This window comes from Thamnophis sirtalis, unplaced genomic scaffold (assembly GCF_051295495.1).
Source record: "Thamnophis sirtalis isolate CommonGarterSnake01/CBP01778 unplaced genomic scaffold, rThaSir2_p1.2 scaffold_3, whole genome shotgun sequence".
NCBI classification, from domain to species: Eukaryota; Metazoa; Chordata; class Lepidosauria; order Squamata; family Natricidae; genus Thamnophis; species Thamnophis sirtalis.
In genome coordinates this window covers 125,825,473-125,844,915 of record NW_028261383.1, presented here as the reverse complement: position 1 = coordinate 125,844,915, position 19,443 = coordinate 125,825,473, and the positions used below count along the sequence as shown (strand labels likewise).

Genomic DNA, 19,443 nt, shown 5'->3' with positions numbered 1-19,443 from the left:
ACGAATTAAGAACCCCCAACATATCATCCCTGATCTTCTGAACCCCGGTCTCAAGTTTATCAGACAGTTCTTTATGAGCAACGGATATCTCCTCCTTAATTTTTGTTTCCATCGTAACTACATGACTTTTAAATGCTTCAGCCAGTTCCTTCTGAAAAGTTTCTTTAGTTAACGGCTCCCCTATGGGGGGGAGGAAGTAATGACTGTAGTTTTGTGCCAGGGGCGGGCAAACTGCCCGCACTTTTTGAAACGGGGGGGGGGGGGAACCTTTTGGATAGGGTTTTGCTTAGAAGCCATTCCAAGTTTTAATTTTCTTCAGCCAATTAATAAGTCTCTGCTGGTCGATTGTGCAGCTGTTAATGTTTAATTTAGTATTAAATCACTTCTTTTCTTTGAAGTTTTAAACTCCATAGAAATTCAAAGCCCAATCAGTGTTACGAAGCTGCTCGGTGCCATTTTGAATATTTCTTTAGCAAGTAAGATATCAGAAGGAATTATTGTAAAAATGACGCTAAGGATTAATACAAACAATTAAAAGTTCACGTCTATAGGGTCTGCTCGTCTTGAATTCAGTAAATCAAATTTTTGTTCTGAGGATGGGTGGTTTGCTTTGTGCTGCTAAAAAAACAGCAGGAATTCCTGGCACGGAGACAATTCTGCTCTCGGGTGCCCTTCCTCCCCTCCCAGAGTTGATCTGAGAGAGTTAGTTGGCGCAATGCCCAGCACAATTAGCTCACCTTATCTTCTTAGCCCGAAGAAAAGGTAAACAAGCTGTCAGATGGCTGATGGATTGCTCATCAGACAGTTTAACGCGACCAGGATTCCGGAGCTGTAACAACCAGCTCCCACCAGCAAGCCAGTAGCCTTAAATCTTCTAGCAGAGGCCCTGGTCATCGTGACCTTCTTAGAGGTTGCCTTATTGTGGGTCCTGGAGTTGCCCCTCCTGGTTGGGGACCTCCCCCTTGGAACTGGGGAAGCCCCCCCCCCAGAGGTCCCTTCATCCGGATCCACACCTCCTGGGGATCTGGGCCTAGCATCCCTGCTCCTCACCGCCTCCGCCATAGTACTTATAGTTGTGCTGACCACCAACCTCCTCTCTCTTTCAGCCAGCTTCAATCGGGTGGATTCAGTCTTCTGTCCCTGAATCCACGCTCTTCTCTCTTCTGCCGCTGATCTGCGGCCCGAGACACCGGCAGACACCGCTCTGGAGCCCTCCCCTGATCACCGGCGGAGTTGGTCCTTAAAGAAGCCTCTTCTGGCTTGGCTGGTGCTTTTGAGCGCTCTCGGCGTCCATAGGAGAACGCCGATCACGCGCTCACTCATATGCTCAAGATGGCGGTGGCAAGATGGCGACCGCCGATCTGCGGTCCGATCTTCCTCCTGGAGCTGGGGAGCACTGGGGCGATCTCCAATGGATCCCTGGACCTCCGCTGGTCTTTGTCAGCCCCTTTGAGAGCCGCGTGCCAGCTTGTTCATCCCCATCCAGATCCTGACAGCCTCCAGGCATTGACACATCACTTCAACCACTTCACTGAGTTGGCACAGGGCGGACAGATACAACTGTGTATCGTCCGCGTATTGGTGGTATTTTATCCCGTGCCAACGAATGATCTCACCCAGCGGCTTCATGTAGATATTAAATAGGAGGGGGGACAGGACCGAACCCTGCGGCACCCCATAGTTAAGGGGCCTAGGGGTCGATCTCTGCCCTCCGACCAACACCGACTGCGACCTGTCCGAGAGGTAGGAGGAGAACCACGAAGAATGGTGCCTCCCACTCCCACCTCCCGCAACCGCCGCAGAAGGATACCATGGTCGATGGTATCGAAGGCCGCTGAGAGGTCAAGGAGCACTAGGATGGAGGCATGGCCCCCATCCCTGGCTCTCCAGAGATCATCGATCAGCGCGACCAAAGCAGTTTCCGTGCTGTAGCCAGGCCTGAATCCAGACTGAAAGGAATCCAGATAATCGGTTTCATCCAAGGACCGCTGGAGCTGAAAGGCCACCACTTTCTCAACAAAGGGGAGGTTGGAAACTGGACGATAGTTACTCAAGATGGCTGGATCCAAAGATGGCTTCTTCAGGAGGGGTCTCACCACCAAGTGAATCACTGCAGTTTTAAGTTACTAACATGGTTAAATGAATCTGTCTTCCCCATTGACTTTGCTTGTCAGAAGATCACAAAAGGTGATCACATGATTCCAGGACCTTGAAACTGTCATAACTACATAGCAGTTGCCAAGCCAGTTGATCAAGTGACTATGGGGATGTTATAGTATAGCTTTATTGTCATTGTACAAAATAAATACAATGAAATTGGTTTTAGCCTCACTGGTGCAATCCATAGCAACAAATTCAAACAACATAAATAGTATAAAGAATAATCCCAAGACAAGTAATTAGGGGAAAATGAAAAAGAAAAAACTAGTCATATGTTTCCACGTGTGCGTGGAGTGATTGGGGTTGTGTTTAAGAGTTGCAATGATCATCTGAAAAACTGTCACATTTTCAGTGTCATTGTAACTTCAAATGGTCACTAAAATTGTCGTAGGTCAAAGACCATGTGTATATGAATCCAGATTACCATCATCATTTGTAGCAACATACTGAAAAAAATGCCATATGTGTAGTTGATGGAAGTGCATGTTCTTCATTAGTGAAAACTGTTGCACACTGAGAGCCTCAAAATATAGAAATCTCAAAATTTAACCCTTTTTTATTGTAAAACTTTTCATGTTGAAGTAGAAGTGGCTGGATAGTCTGAAGAAATATGTGGAACAGGATGCTCTATTATGCTCTATTCCTCTAGAACAGGGGTGTCAAACTCACATCATCATGGCAGCATCACGTGACATATCAGGACTTCCCCCCCCTTTGCTAAACTGGGCATGGGCGTGGCCAGTGCATGATGCATTCGGCCTGAGGGTTTGACAGCCCTGCTATAGAGGGAAAAATACAAACTTGGTCTACATATCAACTGCAAGTTGTAAAAAGGCTGTCAATTACATATTTTAGTAAATTTTATTAGCTTAATAATGATCATCAGACTAAAAAAAAAAGCATTTATAGACTGAATTTTACTAAATAACAATTCAGTCTTGCAAATGTTTCCGCAGAACTTTCTACTTTACGGCATTAATTATATGATTTGAATGTAATGATGTTTCTAACAGCACAAAGAGAACTTAGAGAGCAAAGAGTGGACAAGTCTCACCCTATCCAGTTGTAGATATATGGTAAAATTGGATTTTATCATATATCTACAATTGATGTGTGTACCTATTTGCTCACATTATGTCATGTCGTGAAAATGAAGGGTGCATGGTAAAAATAAAATATTTTCTGGCTTTGTTGCCTAGAGCTGTTTTCATCCTATTTGTCACCCAGTTGCTTTTCACCCAATTATTGCTTCAGTTAATTCCAATATGATAGCAGCATTATAGATAAGAAATTCTTTGAAAACCAAGTAGGACCACAAGCATTGAACACACAATATATAAGATCCCAAGAACATCCATTACAATTTTGGACAGCCACCTATCTGAAATGGTATAAGGCAGTGATGGCGAACCTTTTTGTTGTTAGGTGCCAAAAATGCAAAAGCACATGCGCAATAGTGTGCATGCGTGCCAGCACCCATCATGCAGTGCGTTCCACATGTGCACACAACCTCCCCCCGCGTGTGATATACTGCTTGCTTCCAAGCTGAGTTTGGTATTTCCTCCGGGGGGAGGTTTGCCTTCCCCAGGCTCCAGGAAAGCCTGGAGCCTGGGGAGTGTGAAAAATGGAAGTTTGAAAATGATCCGTTTCCAGAGGGTGTCCGGAGTGCCGCGGGGGGGGGGGGGGGGGGGGGGGCATTTTCACCCTTCCCAGGCTCTAGGAAAGCTTCCAGAAGCCAGAAACAGATTGTCTCCAAACTTACGGTTGACTCATTGGGCCCATTTTTTGCCCTCCCCAGGCTCCGGAGGGTTTCCTGAAGCCTGGGGAGGGAAAAAATGGCCTCTCCCAGCCCTCCGGAAGGCCAAAAAGCAGCTGGCCAATGCACACGTGGGCGCTGGAGCTGACAACTCGCATGCCAGCAGATATGGCTCTGTGTGCCACCTGTAGCATGCGTGCCATAGGTTCACCATCACGGGTATAAGGGTCTCCTGCATGAGCAGGGAGTTGGACTAGAAGACCTCCAAGGTATCTTCCAACTCTATTCTGATTGCCATTGAACATGGACATCCCTGCCAAGACATATGGAAATTTGCACAAACATTCCTCCCTACTCAGTAATAAGTATGGGAAAATCTCTAATATCCAGTTATCCCTAGACTTAAATTCTCACCATTTCTGACTACCTTCCATACCAATTATAATTGTTACGCTGCACATCATCATCTGGACAGAGGTTCACACCTTTGCAATATATTATGGGCTTTTGGACAGTATAAAAGCAGGGGAAGCCAATTTCAAGGAAATTCTTTATGAAAACTTGATGAGACATTTCCTCAGACTAGAGCCACTTGGTATAATTACGGTTACTATTACATTCATGATTCTTTGTTGCACACTACTATAACATGGGAATTCAAAAATATTTCAACCTTTCTTTGTTCCAGAACAATCATTGGCTAACTTTTAAAAACAACAACACCCAAATTGAAACAGTCACCCACCAACTCTCCCACAATCCCAAGGACAGCCATTGCAACATCCACACTGTAGCAAAATCATCCTGCATTAAGACTACAAATAAACACCACTGTCCCCTCCCATTGTATTTCAACTCCAATCCCTTTAGAGTAATAATACACAATAAGCTTAGTACACACACACACCCCTTTACTAACTAACACACCCCTACTAACCAGCCTTGCTTGAAGTATCTACCCCTGAACCGAGTGGCAGAAGTTGGACCAGAGAGGTGGAAGCAGCTTTTCCAAGAATGCTTGGAAGTTGCTGACCTAATCCCAGCCCCGTTAACAGGTAGAGAGAGGCAGCGATAGATGCAAGACAAAAGAAGTGTGGCTAGCCCCACCCAGCGAGAAGCACCTTTTAGTAGTAGAGGAAGCCTAGCCAGGCTAAGACATTGAGCAGCAAGACAAAAAAGATAAGTCGATAACCGTGCCGGGGCCGAGAGAGACACACCGAGGGAGAAAGGCTGAAAACCTCCAATTCAACTACCCGGAGTAAGAATCTCCTTTGTTCCGACCAGAGCCGAAGGGCGCTCCGTGCTAAGGAACATCGCCTAGACTTGCCAGAACGCCCCCAGCATCCCGCAGCAGTGTCGCTAAGCAGGAGGAAAGCCAGAAAGATGCGACAGGCAGGCACAGCCCCCCTCCCGACCCCCCACCCCCACAGCAGACGGCGGAAAAGGCTAAGTCCGCTACAGGTTTCTTTCTTCCCCCGCCAGGCCCCGCTCCCGAAACCTACAAAGGGGCGAGGAAAGCTCCCGGATCTACGCAGTACCAAGGCCTAGGCGGAAACAGAGTGCAGCTGATACCTCGCCTGTCTGCCTGCCTGTAGGGCTTCCAGACGGATAACAAGTCAGGAGAGGGCTGCCCTCGTCTCGCCGACTCAACAGATGGGAGGCCCCTGGCGTATGCCGGCAGGCGGCAGCGCCGATGTTGCAATGAGCCCCTCCGGCGTTTCGCCTCCTCTCCAGCGGCCATGGGAACAGGGCAGTGGGAAGCGTTCTCCGCAGGCCCCCCGATCCCAAGAAACGGAGCCCTTCCCTGTGGGGGAAGAAATCCCACCCAGGGTTGGGGTTCCTTCTCCGCCTCTCTCCGAGCCGGGAATTGAGGGCATGTCTGGAACCAGCCCCAGTACGGCCCGCCTCCCCGGAATCCAAGGCGTCTTGCCGCACGGGGGAGAAAACGGGGGATCTCGGGCGAAGGCAGCCCTGCGTCGAGGGAGGCAGAGAGATAGTGAACGAACAAGCAACTTCTTGCGGACAAGGCATTTTCCCACCCACGAACCTTGAGCTACTTCGGCCACTGGGGTCCATCCCCGTGTAAGTAGTGGTGGTAGTCATGATGGGGAAGAAGTTGGAGGAAACCGCCCGGGTGCGAAGCCAGCGGAAGATGATATTTCCGCGCTCAGCTCCTGGCGGGTACAACTGCAGTAGCCACTCGGCGCTGGCAGCTTCTTTTATAAGGTTCGTTCCTTTCGATCACCTCATTGGCTAGTTCAAACGCGCTGTCCTGACGTGATTAAGGGAGCCTCGTGCCACTCCGGACGTGGCCCCACCTCCAAGCCCAGCAACATTCTCGCCAACGTCATTGGAAATAGATTCGTCGACAGCGACTGTTACTTCGCACCCATTGGTCGCTACTCCCTGCCCGGCTTCTTGGCATGCGATTTAACGACGAAGCTGTCATTTAAATAAAAATGGGTTGGCATTGGCTAGACTGCACATGAGGCAGCAAACAACTTTCTCAGTCTTTCTTTATGGAGTAGCAGTTGGAGAGATCCGGTCAAAGGGAGTGGCATAGCTCAGCGAGCCCTCCAGCGAGAGCTCTCCAATCTCTCTTGGGATCCGGGATGAATCAAATGGAAATTAACGCCAGTGCCGTAAAATACGAAATGTATCACAAAATATGTATCAAATCTACCAAATCGTTGCTTTAGCAGGGCACCTCAAATCATTATTTCCTAGAGAATGATGCCCTAAGCCTCTCATTTAACTATGGTATTCATACCTTACACCAGTGTTTTTCAACCACTGTGCCGTGGCACACTAGTGTGCCGTGACATAGTGTAAGGTGTGCCGTGGGAGAATTACTTTATATATAGTCAATATAGGCACAGAGTTAATTTTTTTTAACATTTTCTAATGGTGGTGTGCCTCGTGATTTTTTTCATGAAAAAAGTGTGCCTTTGCACAAAAAAGGTTGAAAAACACTGCCTTACACCATGAACAGGAAAAATACACAAGTATCTTGTACTGATGTGTGGATCAATCTGGATGTGACATGGGAGAAAAAACTAGGTATATGGCAGGAGACCCATGAAACAAAAGCAATTTTTTAGAAAGGTATTACAAATGGCACTTTCTACCAGAGAAAACTATTCTCATTCTACACATGAAGCTGTTTTACAAGTCCCTTAAAAAAAGAGTTTAAACAAAACTTGTTTAAATGTTTAAAGCAGTAGTAGTCAACCTGGTCCCTACCGCCCACTAGTGGGCGTTCCAGCTTTCATGGTGGGCGGTAGGGGTTTGCTGTAACTCAGCTTTATAAATTTTATAAGGTTACTTCCCTACTTTATAAATCACCATTATTGTGGAACTGGTGGGCAGTTAGAAAATTTTAATACTACCAGAAATATAAAAGTGGGCGGTAGGTATAAAAAGGTTGACTACCCCGGGTTTAAAGTATGCATTCTGCTAGTTGCCTCATAATCCAACATATTTACCAGGGAGTAATTCTCAATGATTTCAGCAGGACCTCTGTTTAGTAATGTGAATACCTGCAATGTTATTGTGCAAAGCTATCCAAATATTTCTATTTTGCTGAAGAAGAGATTAATTTGTCTATATCTTTTAGCTGAACATTTACATATAAACATGTTATGCTCTATATCCCAGAGACCTGATGAGTGTTTGAACAGAAAAGCATCAGACATGTGCATCTATGTATAATAAAACAATATATTAACAAAAACTGAAAACAAGTGCATTACTTTGCTGCTTCGAAGTACTGTTACCCCAGGTTCTACCACCATACTCAGTGAAACTGAACAATTAATAATACCATAATGGTCTCAAGCTTAGTATCTCTAATAAAAAGTGTTCAGTGAAATTGATTGCAAAAAGAGAGATCTATTAGATAGGATAAAAATCTCCACATTCATGGACTATCCTTACCACATTTTCTGTTGCCCTTTTGGGTAAATTTCTACTTACAGGAATCATAAAAGGGAAAAAGTGTTGATAGATGAGCAAGGCCAAATTGATTCATATATTTTGCTAAGTCATGATTTTCATGTTAAACAGTAATCTTTACAAGTTACAATAGCCAGATCCACAAAAAGATGCAAACGAACTACATTATGGCAAAAGATGATTTCAGTGATACAATCATCTTGAATCATGGATGTTTCCATAAAGGAGAAATAAGTGAAATTGTTTATTATATTCTACATTCCTTGAATGTTCATTTTCCCCCCCATGTACCATATCTTGGGGTAATTACACTTTGGCATTCTGGACACTGAAACATTATTCATTGTAACTTGGTATTTTTGCAACATACAATCCCCACATAATTTATTCTTTTCCTTCTGGGCTCAAGAAAAGAAAACTGAAAACTCAGCAATGCAGGTGCTCAGTTGCAAATTATAAACATAAAAAAGCCACTTGATTCATTATCCAGCATGTACTTTACTTTGAACTTACGTTGCATAAGCTAATATATTTCTGAAAGTTGGTAGAACAGATACTGACAATAGATACTTAAGATTATAAACAGTAGGAATTTGCTTCCAAGTTCTGAAAGCCAGGACTGCACACACGCAGAGTAGGATATGCAGCACCATTTTTGGAACAAAAATATTATTTTATTATTATATTGCAACAAGGAAAGTACACAATTTCATAATGTAGCCATCGCCTCTTATTTGAAGCAATTCAGTAAACTCCTTAAGACTGAGGTATTTTTAAAATATACTGAATGAATTCCTAGGTCCCACCAGGGAAATTTAGAAAATTGTTAAGATTAAACTATCCCCTCAAATTCTGAAATTGTGTTACAGAAGTTAACAATCGATATATATTAGAGGGCATTACCATACATCATGGGGAAGGGTTGTAAAAAACTTATTTTGTAGATTACGTGTTCCAAATACAATCATGGCATTACATATCTAGCTCAACAGTTTCTTCTGTTTAAAAGTATAATAGAAGCAGGACACATATAACCTGATGTCTAACTATCAACATATTACAGAAGATTGCTTTAAACTATTGGCTAAATGGCATGTCTCATTTCTGCGATCATGGCAACGTACTTATGGAAGCCCATCCAAACCAAAAGGAACAAAGCAATTTAACCATAAAGTGCAGCAGAGCTGCATCATGAGTAAGGGAGTTCGGGCAACTTTCAAAATCTCAAATATTAACATAAGATGAATGGGCCTTTCACATTACCGTTAGAGTTCTAGACCAGTACTGGACCTGCATTACTAATTCTAAGCTTGACAAAAACCAACAATACCCCACTTCGGTATTAAAGACACATCCCAATAGATGAGAATTTTCAAATGTACCTTTTTATCCTGTTGTTAATATAGTAATTTTACTTCACCAGTAGTTAACCAAGTTCCTCTACTATAGCAAATAGTATTTGTTTTCCACATTGCTTTCTATTATGATATCTGAAAGAGATATTTGATGTGCCAAACTAGGATATATATATATATATATATATATATATATATATATATATATATATATATATATATATATATATATATATATATATATATATATATATATATATATATATATATATATATATATATATATATATATACACATACATACATACATACATACATACATACATACATACATACATATATATATATATATATATATATATATATATATATATATATATATATATTACAGTTCTATATTGCCGGTTTGAAAACTGTAGATTTACCTCAAATATTTCTCATACTATTTCCCTTTAGTCCCTTAAGAATATTAGCTCCATCTACAACCTCAGTACCTTATGCCTTTCTCATCCCAATATTAAAACAAGCAGGGATAGGGTTTTCAATTGCACTCCCCTTCTTCGGTCCTGAAAAGTCATATGGATCACATAACCTATCTATACAAGAGCACAAGAATCTGACTGCAGATCAGCTGCACTGGGCACAGTATCATGTCTTCCCAAATAACTGCCCAAGTTTACATTTACAAAGGAAGAACATGTTGCTTTCAATCCCAAACATTTCCACTAAAAAAGAAACACAGCATTTTTATCTAGCAATTTACATTAAAACCCTCATTTCTTGCCAAGATTTTCACTGCAAGAAGGGATATTTACTGTGCCCTTCACATCCAGTCAGCCTCCCTGTAACTAGTAATTTAAAACTTGTCTGGACTGTCAGCAGAAATATAAAAACTAAAATTAAAATCTGATGAAACAGCAAGAAAATTTCTATCTCTTTTTACCAGGTGATTGGTTCTAGGCTGAGATGATAGCAGCACAAAAGATAAGCTGTTTTATTTTAAACAAGAAGTTTATTTAAACAACAAGACGGAAGGGAAAACTATCCAGGATCAAACTTTTGTTTTAGAGTAATTTACCCCTACTTAAAGACAGATTGCTCTACATGTAACAGCTACGTACAAAAAAGTTATAAAATTGTCCTTGGTTGTACAACGATAAAAGAAAAACAATGAAATTGTCCAATCAAACAAAGTATGTAAGTTTTTTTTTGTTTTTTTCCAACAATGAGAGCAAAAATAACTTACTGGAATATAAAGATAAAAGTTAGAGGAGCATGCCACAAGTGGAGAAATGGGATGTTTTCAAGACCAGATTGTTTTTACCACCCTTTCTCCATATGATGTTGGATCAAAACACAATTGGCTATTTAGTTAAAAAAAATATGCATGTCTGTGCACATACACCAGTTACTTTATGTACAATAGAAGGAATAAGAAAAGAAATCAAAGAAGAGAGAAAGCTATACTGCAGTAGTCAAGATGTGGCTGAATCAGGTCTCTTTTTTTCTAACTGTGAATATGTTGCCTGTGGGAAAGGAAGTTTGGTTTTTTCTTTTAGTTCATGCCTCCTGTCTGCTGCTGGAACACATCAATTGTATCTTCATCCTCCATTTCCAACTGTATTGAAAAAATTGTAAGTAAGTTCAAAGTATGATAAGTAATATCATGTTATCACATGACAAGTAAGTGACATAAGTATAACAAGTTTTATTTAGTTTTTCATACACTCCCAAGAGTATAAAAAGACAAAACAAAATGTAACTAGAGATCAGCTTGTAATTGGATTGGTAAGTAATGCAAATCTAATTCTCCATTTTCTTCTGTTCATTAACAACCCCACCACCACCACCAAAAAAAATCAACTTTATTTGTAAAGAGACATTTTATTATGCAATAAGAGTTTGGTCAGCTTGTCTCTTAGTAGGCTGAATTCAAGAATGTGTTAAGTGTTCAGCCAATGGGGTTTTATTGAATCTTACTTTAACTGAAGCCCTTGTAAACCTCCAAAGCTGTTCCTTTCAGTTAAAAGTCTCCTTGGAATAGCCAAAAATAATACCTCTACTATAAGCAGGGCAGAGGAACTGACAGAATTAAGAGCAGGCTTCTTTCTTCAAATAAAAGCATTTTTAGATACAAGTCAAGATTTTTATTATATAGAGTTAATTTTAGTATTTCACATGATAGATATTAAAAACATTAATATTACTTTTTAGGTCTAAACTAATTGGGATTTTCAGTTGTTAATAGGAAGAAATAATATCCCATTCCCAACTTGAAAACCATGTCGCAAGAGGAAGCTTTGGTGTTCAAACTGTTTTAAAGACATTGCAATATTGCTGTTTTTTAACTGCTCCATCAAGTCTTCAGTGGTACAAATTTAAGCATGCATTTGTACTTCAATTGTCTTTCATACGTAAGCAATGTTAGGTACAAAGAAATATGTAAAGGTTACTTTTAAAACATTTTTTGGGATTTAGACTTCTAACCAAATTCTACTTTTTCACACCAGCAAGTACTTTAATGCCTTTTTTTTTACCTGTGCAGGTGTATCTGTTTCATTGATTGGTTGCCCATCAAACCGGAATCTGATTTGCCTCATTGACAAACCCTACATAAATTCAAAAATAAAACATGCAATTGAAATAGCAAACAACCAGAATTCTTCTAAGACTATATACTACTTCCTGTCTAAATTATTAAAAATGGGATTAGATGTTCAGTTTATTTAGCATTAGTGTTCATTAGTGACCTCAGAATCAACTGAGACCCAAGATTAAACTAAGGAAACTGCTGCATAGATAGAGCATTACACTTTAGTAGCACTATATTTGTAAGTTGAAAATGACCTTCCTCTTGAAAAACCAATCATTTTTGTACAATATTCTGTATAATAAGTTCACATTGTTAAAATACAGGTGACATTTTGGTTTTAATTTTATAAATATTAAAGAATGTTTACAGGCATACTTCACATATCATAACAAACTATGTTATGCAAAACCATCTAATGTAACTTAGCTAATAACCCATGAATGAAAGAAACTGAGGCTTAGTGGAATGTATAAAGCCAATTATAGCAAATTCACTAATTTAATGTATGAATGGGAATGAGGGGGAAGACTAATAAAATTGAATGTCCATTGTGGGTTTGCCCTTGCTCTAACTCTAACAGTGAGTAAAGCAAGACCGTTAAGCAAAGCAAGGCTTGTGTGGGCCTATGGCAGCTCCCACAGTAGCATTGCCCCATTTCACATCTTCCTAGCTTTCCCCAGTCCCTACCAAAGTAAATCCCTTTCAGTAGATTGCCCATTAATTATGAAGTCTACTAAACTGATATTCATTAATTAGACTTTTTGCAATATTGTTTAGTATTCCATAATCTCTGGATAATCTGATTTTGAAGGATTTCTGGTAACTGAAAAAAGCAAAGATAAATTTCGTGCAAGCATTACACAGCAGCTCAGTCAAAGCGGACTCATATTCAGTGACTATCTTATCAGGTTAATATATAGTGACAAAAACTCTGTGGTAGCTCCTTTTCCAACTAACAAAGGGTATTAAAAGATATAAAAGTTTTCTGAGCTGCAGCTAATTTCATGTACAGAATGGCTAGTTTCCATCCTGCATCAGTTTAGTCACACTATGCAGTTGATGAAGTGAGCTGCAGCACACATTATGCCTTTTAATAAACTTTTAGTTGAAAAGGTTTTACCAGATGACTAGTTAAATCAACTTGAAATAAATGTAGAGTTTAAAATATCTGCACCAAGACAGTTAAAAATCCTTCCTGGATCCATTGTACTGTGCAGTCAGAATTTGTACAAGGCAGGACCAGACTCAACAAGATACAAATTGGGCATTTCTGCCATCACACCTAATTTTGTTGTACATTATCAGTCAAGAACCATCCTCTTGATAGAAATTTATTCTTACAGAACAAAGCACAGAAAAACACAGATTTGTGTCATCTGTCCTCTCAAACTCAGAAAGGGGGAGAGGGGGGTGGATCTTTTACCAACTTTCATGCTAATAGATAATATGGTTCAGTGGAGACTTTCTTTATACCAAGCGTCTTTATGTGAGTACTTGGTCCCAGTAGACTATATTCCTAATAAATATGTTTTTCTAATACAGAAGTATTGGAGATCTGCTGATTAAATAACAAGCAATAACATTCATCAAAGTAACTCTGTGGAATTGTAGTTTAGCAACATCAACCCCACTGAATATAATTTTAATGTTTAGGAATGCACAAATACAGAAAGTCTTCAAAACTGTTGTAGTAAATGGTCCCATGTTTCTTGATATCCCATAATTCTATTTCTTTACACTATGATTAAAAAGGTAATGTTTCTCTCAAGTGACACTCAAATCCTGGTAACTCCCAGAAACAACATGGAAGAAGCGCTAGATTTTTCCAGATTATGTTTAAGGTACCAATTGCAATGGATCCATAATCACATTTTCTTTTATACAATAATTATAAAAGAGAATACACACCACTGAGAAAACCTTCATTAAAAAAAGAGATAACTTCTTTTCCACCTTTGGTTAGTTACATACTATTGTACATGGGAAAGCAAAAGACAGAAGACATTCTGTTACTATCAGGTGATCATCTAGATAGTTAACTTTAGTTAATAAAGGTATCTTTATTAAATAATGCCTCTAGATTGAATTCACAGTATACAGTTCACTTAACCAAGGTAACAAGATTTTGTTTTGCCATTTTATTTTGAATAGCAAGAACTATAACCAGGATGTGTTTTAATACAATGCTAAACTCTATAGTCATTGTTACAAAGCTTTAATATCCTACAAATCAGTTTAAAAATGGTTCAAAATATGTTTCATATGGCTTCTCACCTGTCGTTCACAATAAGCTTTCATTAGTTTGCTAAGTGGTGTATGCCTTTTAATCTTAAATTGCACCACAGATCCATCTTGCCCTGCAACCTTCAGATTAATATGATCGTTATTTTCAGTCTTCACTCCTTCCTGTAAAGGGGGGGGGGGAAGGAGACAAAATATTAGGAGCAATTTACTTCACCTAGTTAGTACATGTCATCATTCAATATTCATATTACATCTTGTAGTTGTAATATTACTGAAGGACTAACCATTATAATTCTCAAACTCAGAAATAAAATTAGCTAGTTATCAATTTATAAATAAAATTTAGTAAAGTATTACCAGAACAACAAAAGGCCATGTCAGATAATTACAATAAATCCCATGCTTTGTTTTAAACAATATGAGTTAATTTGATTAACATACTACTATGGATATATAGCAGTGCTAAATTAACAAGATTCATTACATCACACACACTTACATGGGAATAAATTCCACTGAACTCATAAAACAAATAATTAATGGTGGACATGCATAGGGCTGTTTGGGAAACCAGAGTGACATTGCTAATGTAGTAAAATGAGTTATTTCTCCTTTTAAGGGGAGCATCTACCGGTATGTAGATTCTCAATCATCCAGGTTATAGTTGTCCCAAAGGTGCTTTTTTCCAAAAGGCATTTGAACTTTCTTGGTTTTTTTCCGAATTAGAACTAAAGAAACCTCTTGGATGAGAAGTGACATGTTTTCAAAGAAAAAACCAAGAAAATCCAACTGCCTATTGGAAAAAGCATCTTTTGGGACATTTTGAAAGGGAATTTTTAAAGATAGCATCATTTAATTTTAAAGAATTAAATGATCAATCTAGTATTTCTTGGAAAGCTGTAACTATTCATTGGATTTTAAGTTTAGTGCACTTGTTTGCCAATACCATTTTTAAGTAAAACTAAGCATTATTATGCTAATATATTTAATGTACACCATTCTCAAATACAATCCCAAAATTTTATGCTCTTTAACAAGGTGTTGTTTTTAACCAAATGCTTTATACTACAACCTCTTAAAATAAGCCTAATTTATTGATTCTGGTGAGATTTAAGATTGAGAATTCTAATAAGATTCAAATAAGGCACAAAAACCTTCTACGTGGTCCTTAAACTCTGAAGCTTCCATTAAACAACACACCATGCAAAATAAGGGAGACAATTCCAAATAATTGGGAGTAACATAAAGAAATTTGCAAAGAGTTTTTATGCAAAAATGTTTTACACTCCTTTCTAAAAAAAAAACCAAAAAACTTTTCTAGCAAACTTCAATGCTACCCCATAGGAAAGATACACTGTCATTTCAGTTTAAAACGTACCGTTTAACACAAGTACTTTAAGGCAAGACCGTGCAGAGAACTTCCAAGAACCATCCCCTGCCTCTGTAGATCCTACTTTGTGTCTCTCTACATGAAGAAATCTGGTGGCTTCCCCCCAATGGACCTAAAACATCCCCCCTCCCTCCCCCCGGGAGACACGCATGCCACCACTTCTGTTCAAAAACACCACTGGATCCCACGGCGGAGCACTTCTCCCATAAAACACGCACCGCCCCGATCTCTCCTCCCTACGCACCGCACACAGAGATGCACAAAGCAAAAGCCTCCTTTCTTCAGCCACAAAGCCTTTTTTTCTCCCAGACCTTCCGCGAATCCCGGGAAGAGCGCTCTCCAAAACCCATCAACAATTTTGGCGCCTCCAGTCTCGTATTTAAAACGAGGAGAAGTCGATCATCGGTTACCGCTGGCATAAAAGGAGGAGGGGGGGTTGGGGAGGGGGAGGGATTATCTGCCGCTGGACGGCTCACGAAAGCGCGTAGAGCGGCTGCGAAAGAAGCGAAACACAAAGAGGCCTACCCGTTCCCAGTCCATAAGCTGCTGGACGGCGCCCGGCACAAGAGGGACTAGTGCCTTTTTTTTAAAGCAAGGAGTGGGAAGGGAGAGCCCGTATCCCACGGAAGGCGAAGGCAGCCTCATTGCCTCGCAAAGTCAAGAGCGCTCCCGATTCCCACAAGAAGGAGAAAAGGAGGAAGCCTTATTTTCTCGAAAGAGCGCCCTTATTCCTCCCCCGCCCTCCGGAAAGAGCCCAGACCGAGACGAGGAGGAGGAGGAGGGGGGGTGGGGATGAAAATGGCGCGCAAGACCCGGTACGGCACAGCCTGCGCTGCGCTCTCCCCCTTCTTCTCCTCCTCCTCCTCTTCCCTCCCTCTTCCTCTGTACCGGCCCGCAGCACTTCTGTCTCTCTTTTTCTCTCTCTCTCCCTCTCGCTCACCTTGGGCTTCTCGTCAGCCATAGCGACTCGGCGGGGTCCGCTCCGCTCCAAGCACCTCAGAGCAAGTGGGGAGACGGAAAGATGAAAAAGCGACCGCAACGGCCGAGACAGAAAGACTGGGGGAGGGGGCGAATGAACGCGCACGCAATGCCGCGGGGCCGCGCCTTGGCTTGCGAGAGCGCGCACGCTCTGCTTTCCCCTCCCCCTTAAGCCGCTTCCCCATTGGGCTTCGGCTTACGAGAGCGCGCAGCTCCGTTACATAACTCAGAAGAGAATGGCGGCGCGAGGATAAAGCCAGAGTGCGTGCGCGCACCCAGGTGCATCGTCCGCGCCCCTGTTTAACGTGCGCGCGCCCTACTGGGCGCAGGGAGCTTTACTCTCGCTCGCGACGAGGGCATTGTCTTTTCAAAATGGCCGCCGGGCCTGTGAGGTTGGAGAAGTCACCCTTTATGGTCTTCTATATAACTCTGCGTTTTTTGTAAATTACAAATTGCAGATAATGTGTGTTGCCTTGTAATTGGCTTTATTTGGTTAATGGACTAAGTTTATTTATTCTCACTGTCTCCAGTATGGTTACCACCCACAAAGCCAAGATTTTGTTGCTTTGGCTTATGTCCCATTATAACGCACTATGGGAATAGTAAACTTGTCAGATTATACTGTTTAACCTGCAATGCTACATCATGTTATTTAGAATATGGCATATCACATACATGGACTAGCAATATATATAAATATTTCACCTAGATTGGTAAAACATAAAATATAAATGTTAAAAAGATCTATGTTCAAATACCAATATCTAACCCTTGAAGCGCAACATCATTTGTATGAAAAAAAAAATCAGATGCTGGACCGATATACGCCCTCAGCTTACATCCAGTCACAATCTGATCTACAGTTTGATTTGGGTCACACTGAAGAGAGGATACTAAGCCCCATTTATTCAATGAGTCTCGGCAGACATGTGAGGAGCAAATCCTTTTCAGGATCGTCGTAGTTCAAATGTCGTAGTTCAAAGCATTTTTGTGGGGTCATATGTCTTCCTATGTCTGGACGTTGAGCGATCCATTGGCTTTCCTTTGGGAATCTATGTTAAAGTTAGTGGGCAAGTTCCTGGATTTGTGCAAGTTCCTGGATTTGAATCCAGCTGATAATTGAGGAAGGTTGGCGTTCATCTGTAAGAGTGAGTTGTTCATAACTTTTCTCTATTCTCTCACTAATGCATCTTGCCTTCGTAAAGCTAGTGGTGCTATATAGTTCAGAACAGGGAGCCAGCCAGCCAGAGTAGTTTTAACTTGTAATCTTCATGATATTGTTGAGTCTGACTTCTAACTTAACTAGTATGGCAGTTGTTAAGCCATACAGGGGCATAGCATTCTGCTGCAGAATAGACCAACTCCATAATTTCTGGAGTATGTTGTTCCTAGTATTGATTTTTGCCACTGTATTCTCTAGATGTATCTTATAAGAGAGAGTCCAGTCCAATGTTACCCCAAGGTACTTTGGATGAGGATTATAGAGGAGTAAATTTTTGTTTAAATAGACCTTCGAGGCTTCATATGCTAGTTTGTTGTTAAGTGGCAGCACATAGGTACCGTTTTGCTGGTGCTAGGAGTAAGCCACCAGCCAATGAAGATTCTCCCCATATTTTAAGATCTTTGGATAGGAGGCTGTCCAAACACAACTCCATGTGTTTTTCTTGTATTGCTATGGCCAAAACTTCAGCAAATCCAAATTTGCATCCCCTTGACACCGGCATATCTGATACGTATAAGTTGAATAGTTTAGGTGCCATAATAAAACCTTGTGGGAGGCTGTTGTTTAATCTTCTTACCTTACGTTGTGGTTATATTCCCCCAACATGTTAAACTTCAAATTAACCATCTGTGTTTAATCTTGGATTGCTGTGTAAACTCAGCATATATGAAAAAATTGCAGGATGTCATGCAAATTCAGGAAATTAAATTGTATAAACAACAAGCTTATTAAGGTGGATCTTGATTTAGAACCATAAGTAAGACCAGAATTTCTCTTGTTAAGCACTGTGTTTGTTAAGTGAGTCATTTCCAATTTTACGTTTTTTATGGTTGTTAAGCAGTTGTTAAGTGAATCATGTGGTCGTTAAGTAAACTTGGGTTCCCCATTGACTGCTTGTCAAAAGCCATCTGGAAAGGTTGCAAATGGCAATTACATAATTCCAGGATGCTGCAACCATTGTAAATACATGCCGGCTGTCGAGCACCCAAATTTTGATCACATGACTATGCAGATACTGCATCAGTTGTGCGAGGACCAGTTTTAAGTCAGGTTTTTTTAGTGATGTTGTAACTTTGAAAGTCAATAACTAAATGATTGTAGGGTAGTCAAGGCGACCTGCATACATATGTTGAGCAAACAAGGAGGATCTCATTACTTCATAATCACATGTAAAAATTGAACAATTAAATTTTGATAGCATTTGTTAAAAGGAGTTTCAAAAACATAATACCCTGTAAATAAAACAATCTTGAAAACAATCAAAACAATAAAACAAAAACGCTGCATTGTAATTATGCCCTCTGGCATGCCCCACAGCAGGCATAGCCAACCTCCCTCCATATTTTCTACCCATACACTTTCATAGCCTCAGGAAAAAGTCTTCAGAGACTTTCAAAAAGTTAAAGGATAGGAGCTTGTCAAATCTTGGACAGGCCTTCACCCTTCCATAAGATAGAAGTCAAGGACAGCCATGGCAAAGAGACATTTCCAAGTACCATTAGATGGCAAAATCTCAGAGAGAGGACTAGGAACATGCCCACCTTATCTGATCTAGTGGGACAGGTGGGTATTCTAGGGAAATATAGTCCCACAAATCATCAGGTTCCATGCTAAGTAGGCTTTAAAGATAATAACCAGCAACTTGAACTGTACCCAGAAAAAAAACACAGGAGCCAGTGCAGCTAAATAAAGGTGTAACATGGGCACCCAATACTGTGTCCGTTATTGCTTTCTGGAACAGTTATTCACAGTGGTCTTCAAGGGGAGCCTCATATAAAATGTATTGCTGCA

General features: G+C 40.7%; 2 protein-coding genes across 4 annotated transcripts in view; both read right to left on the bottom strand.

The window, feature by feature from the left end:
• The window catches only part of JPT1 (Jupiter microtubule associated homolog 1), a 31,801-nt gene extending 25,661 nt beyond the window's left edge, over positions 1–6,140 (bottom strand). For 2 of the 3 annotated variants that reach the window (XM_087709973.1, XM_087709974.1), the window contains exon 1: positions 5,964–6,139. In XM_087709973.1, coding sequence (XP_087566099.1) covers positions 5,964–6,019 — 56 coding nt within the window. In that variant the 5' untranslated portion in view covers positions 6,020–6,139. Of the gene's footprint in view, positions 1–5,963 lie in introns of all 3 variants that reach the window. The other variant, XM_087709972.1, reaches the window with a different exon arrangement.
• Positions 6,141–10,217: 4,077 nt separating this feature from the next.
• SUMO2 (small ubiquitin like modifier 2) lies at positions 10,218–16,555 on the bottom strand. Its single transcript, XM_014069791.2, has 4 exons — positions 16,393–16,555; positions 14,093–14,224; positions 11,763–11,834; positions 10,218–10,843 (listed from the first exon to the last, which is right to left on the bottom strand). The coding sequence occupies exons 1-4, from the start codon at positions 16,411–16,413 to the stop codon at positions 10,781–10,783; spliced, it is 288 nt and encodes a 95-aa protein (XP_013925266.1). The 5' UTR covers positions 16,414–16,555; the 3' UTR covers positions 10,218–10,780.
• Between the last annotated feature and the right edge of the window lie 2,888 nt (positions 16,556–19,443).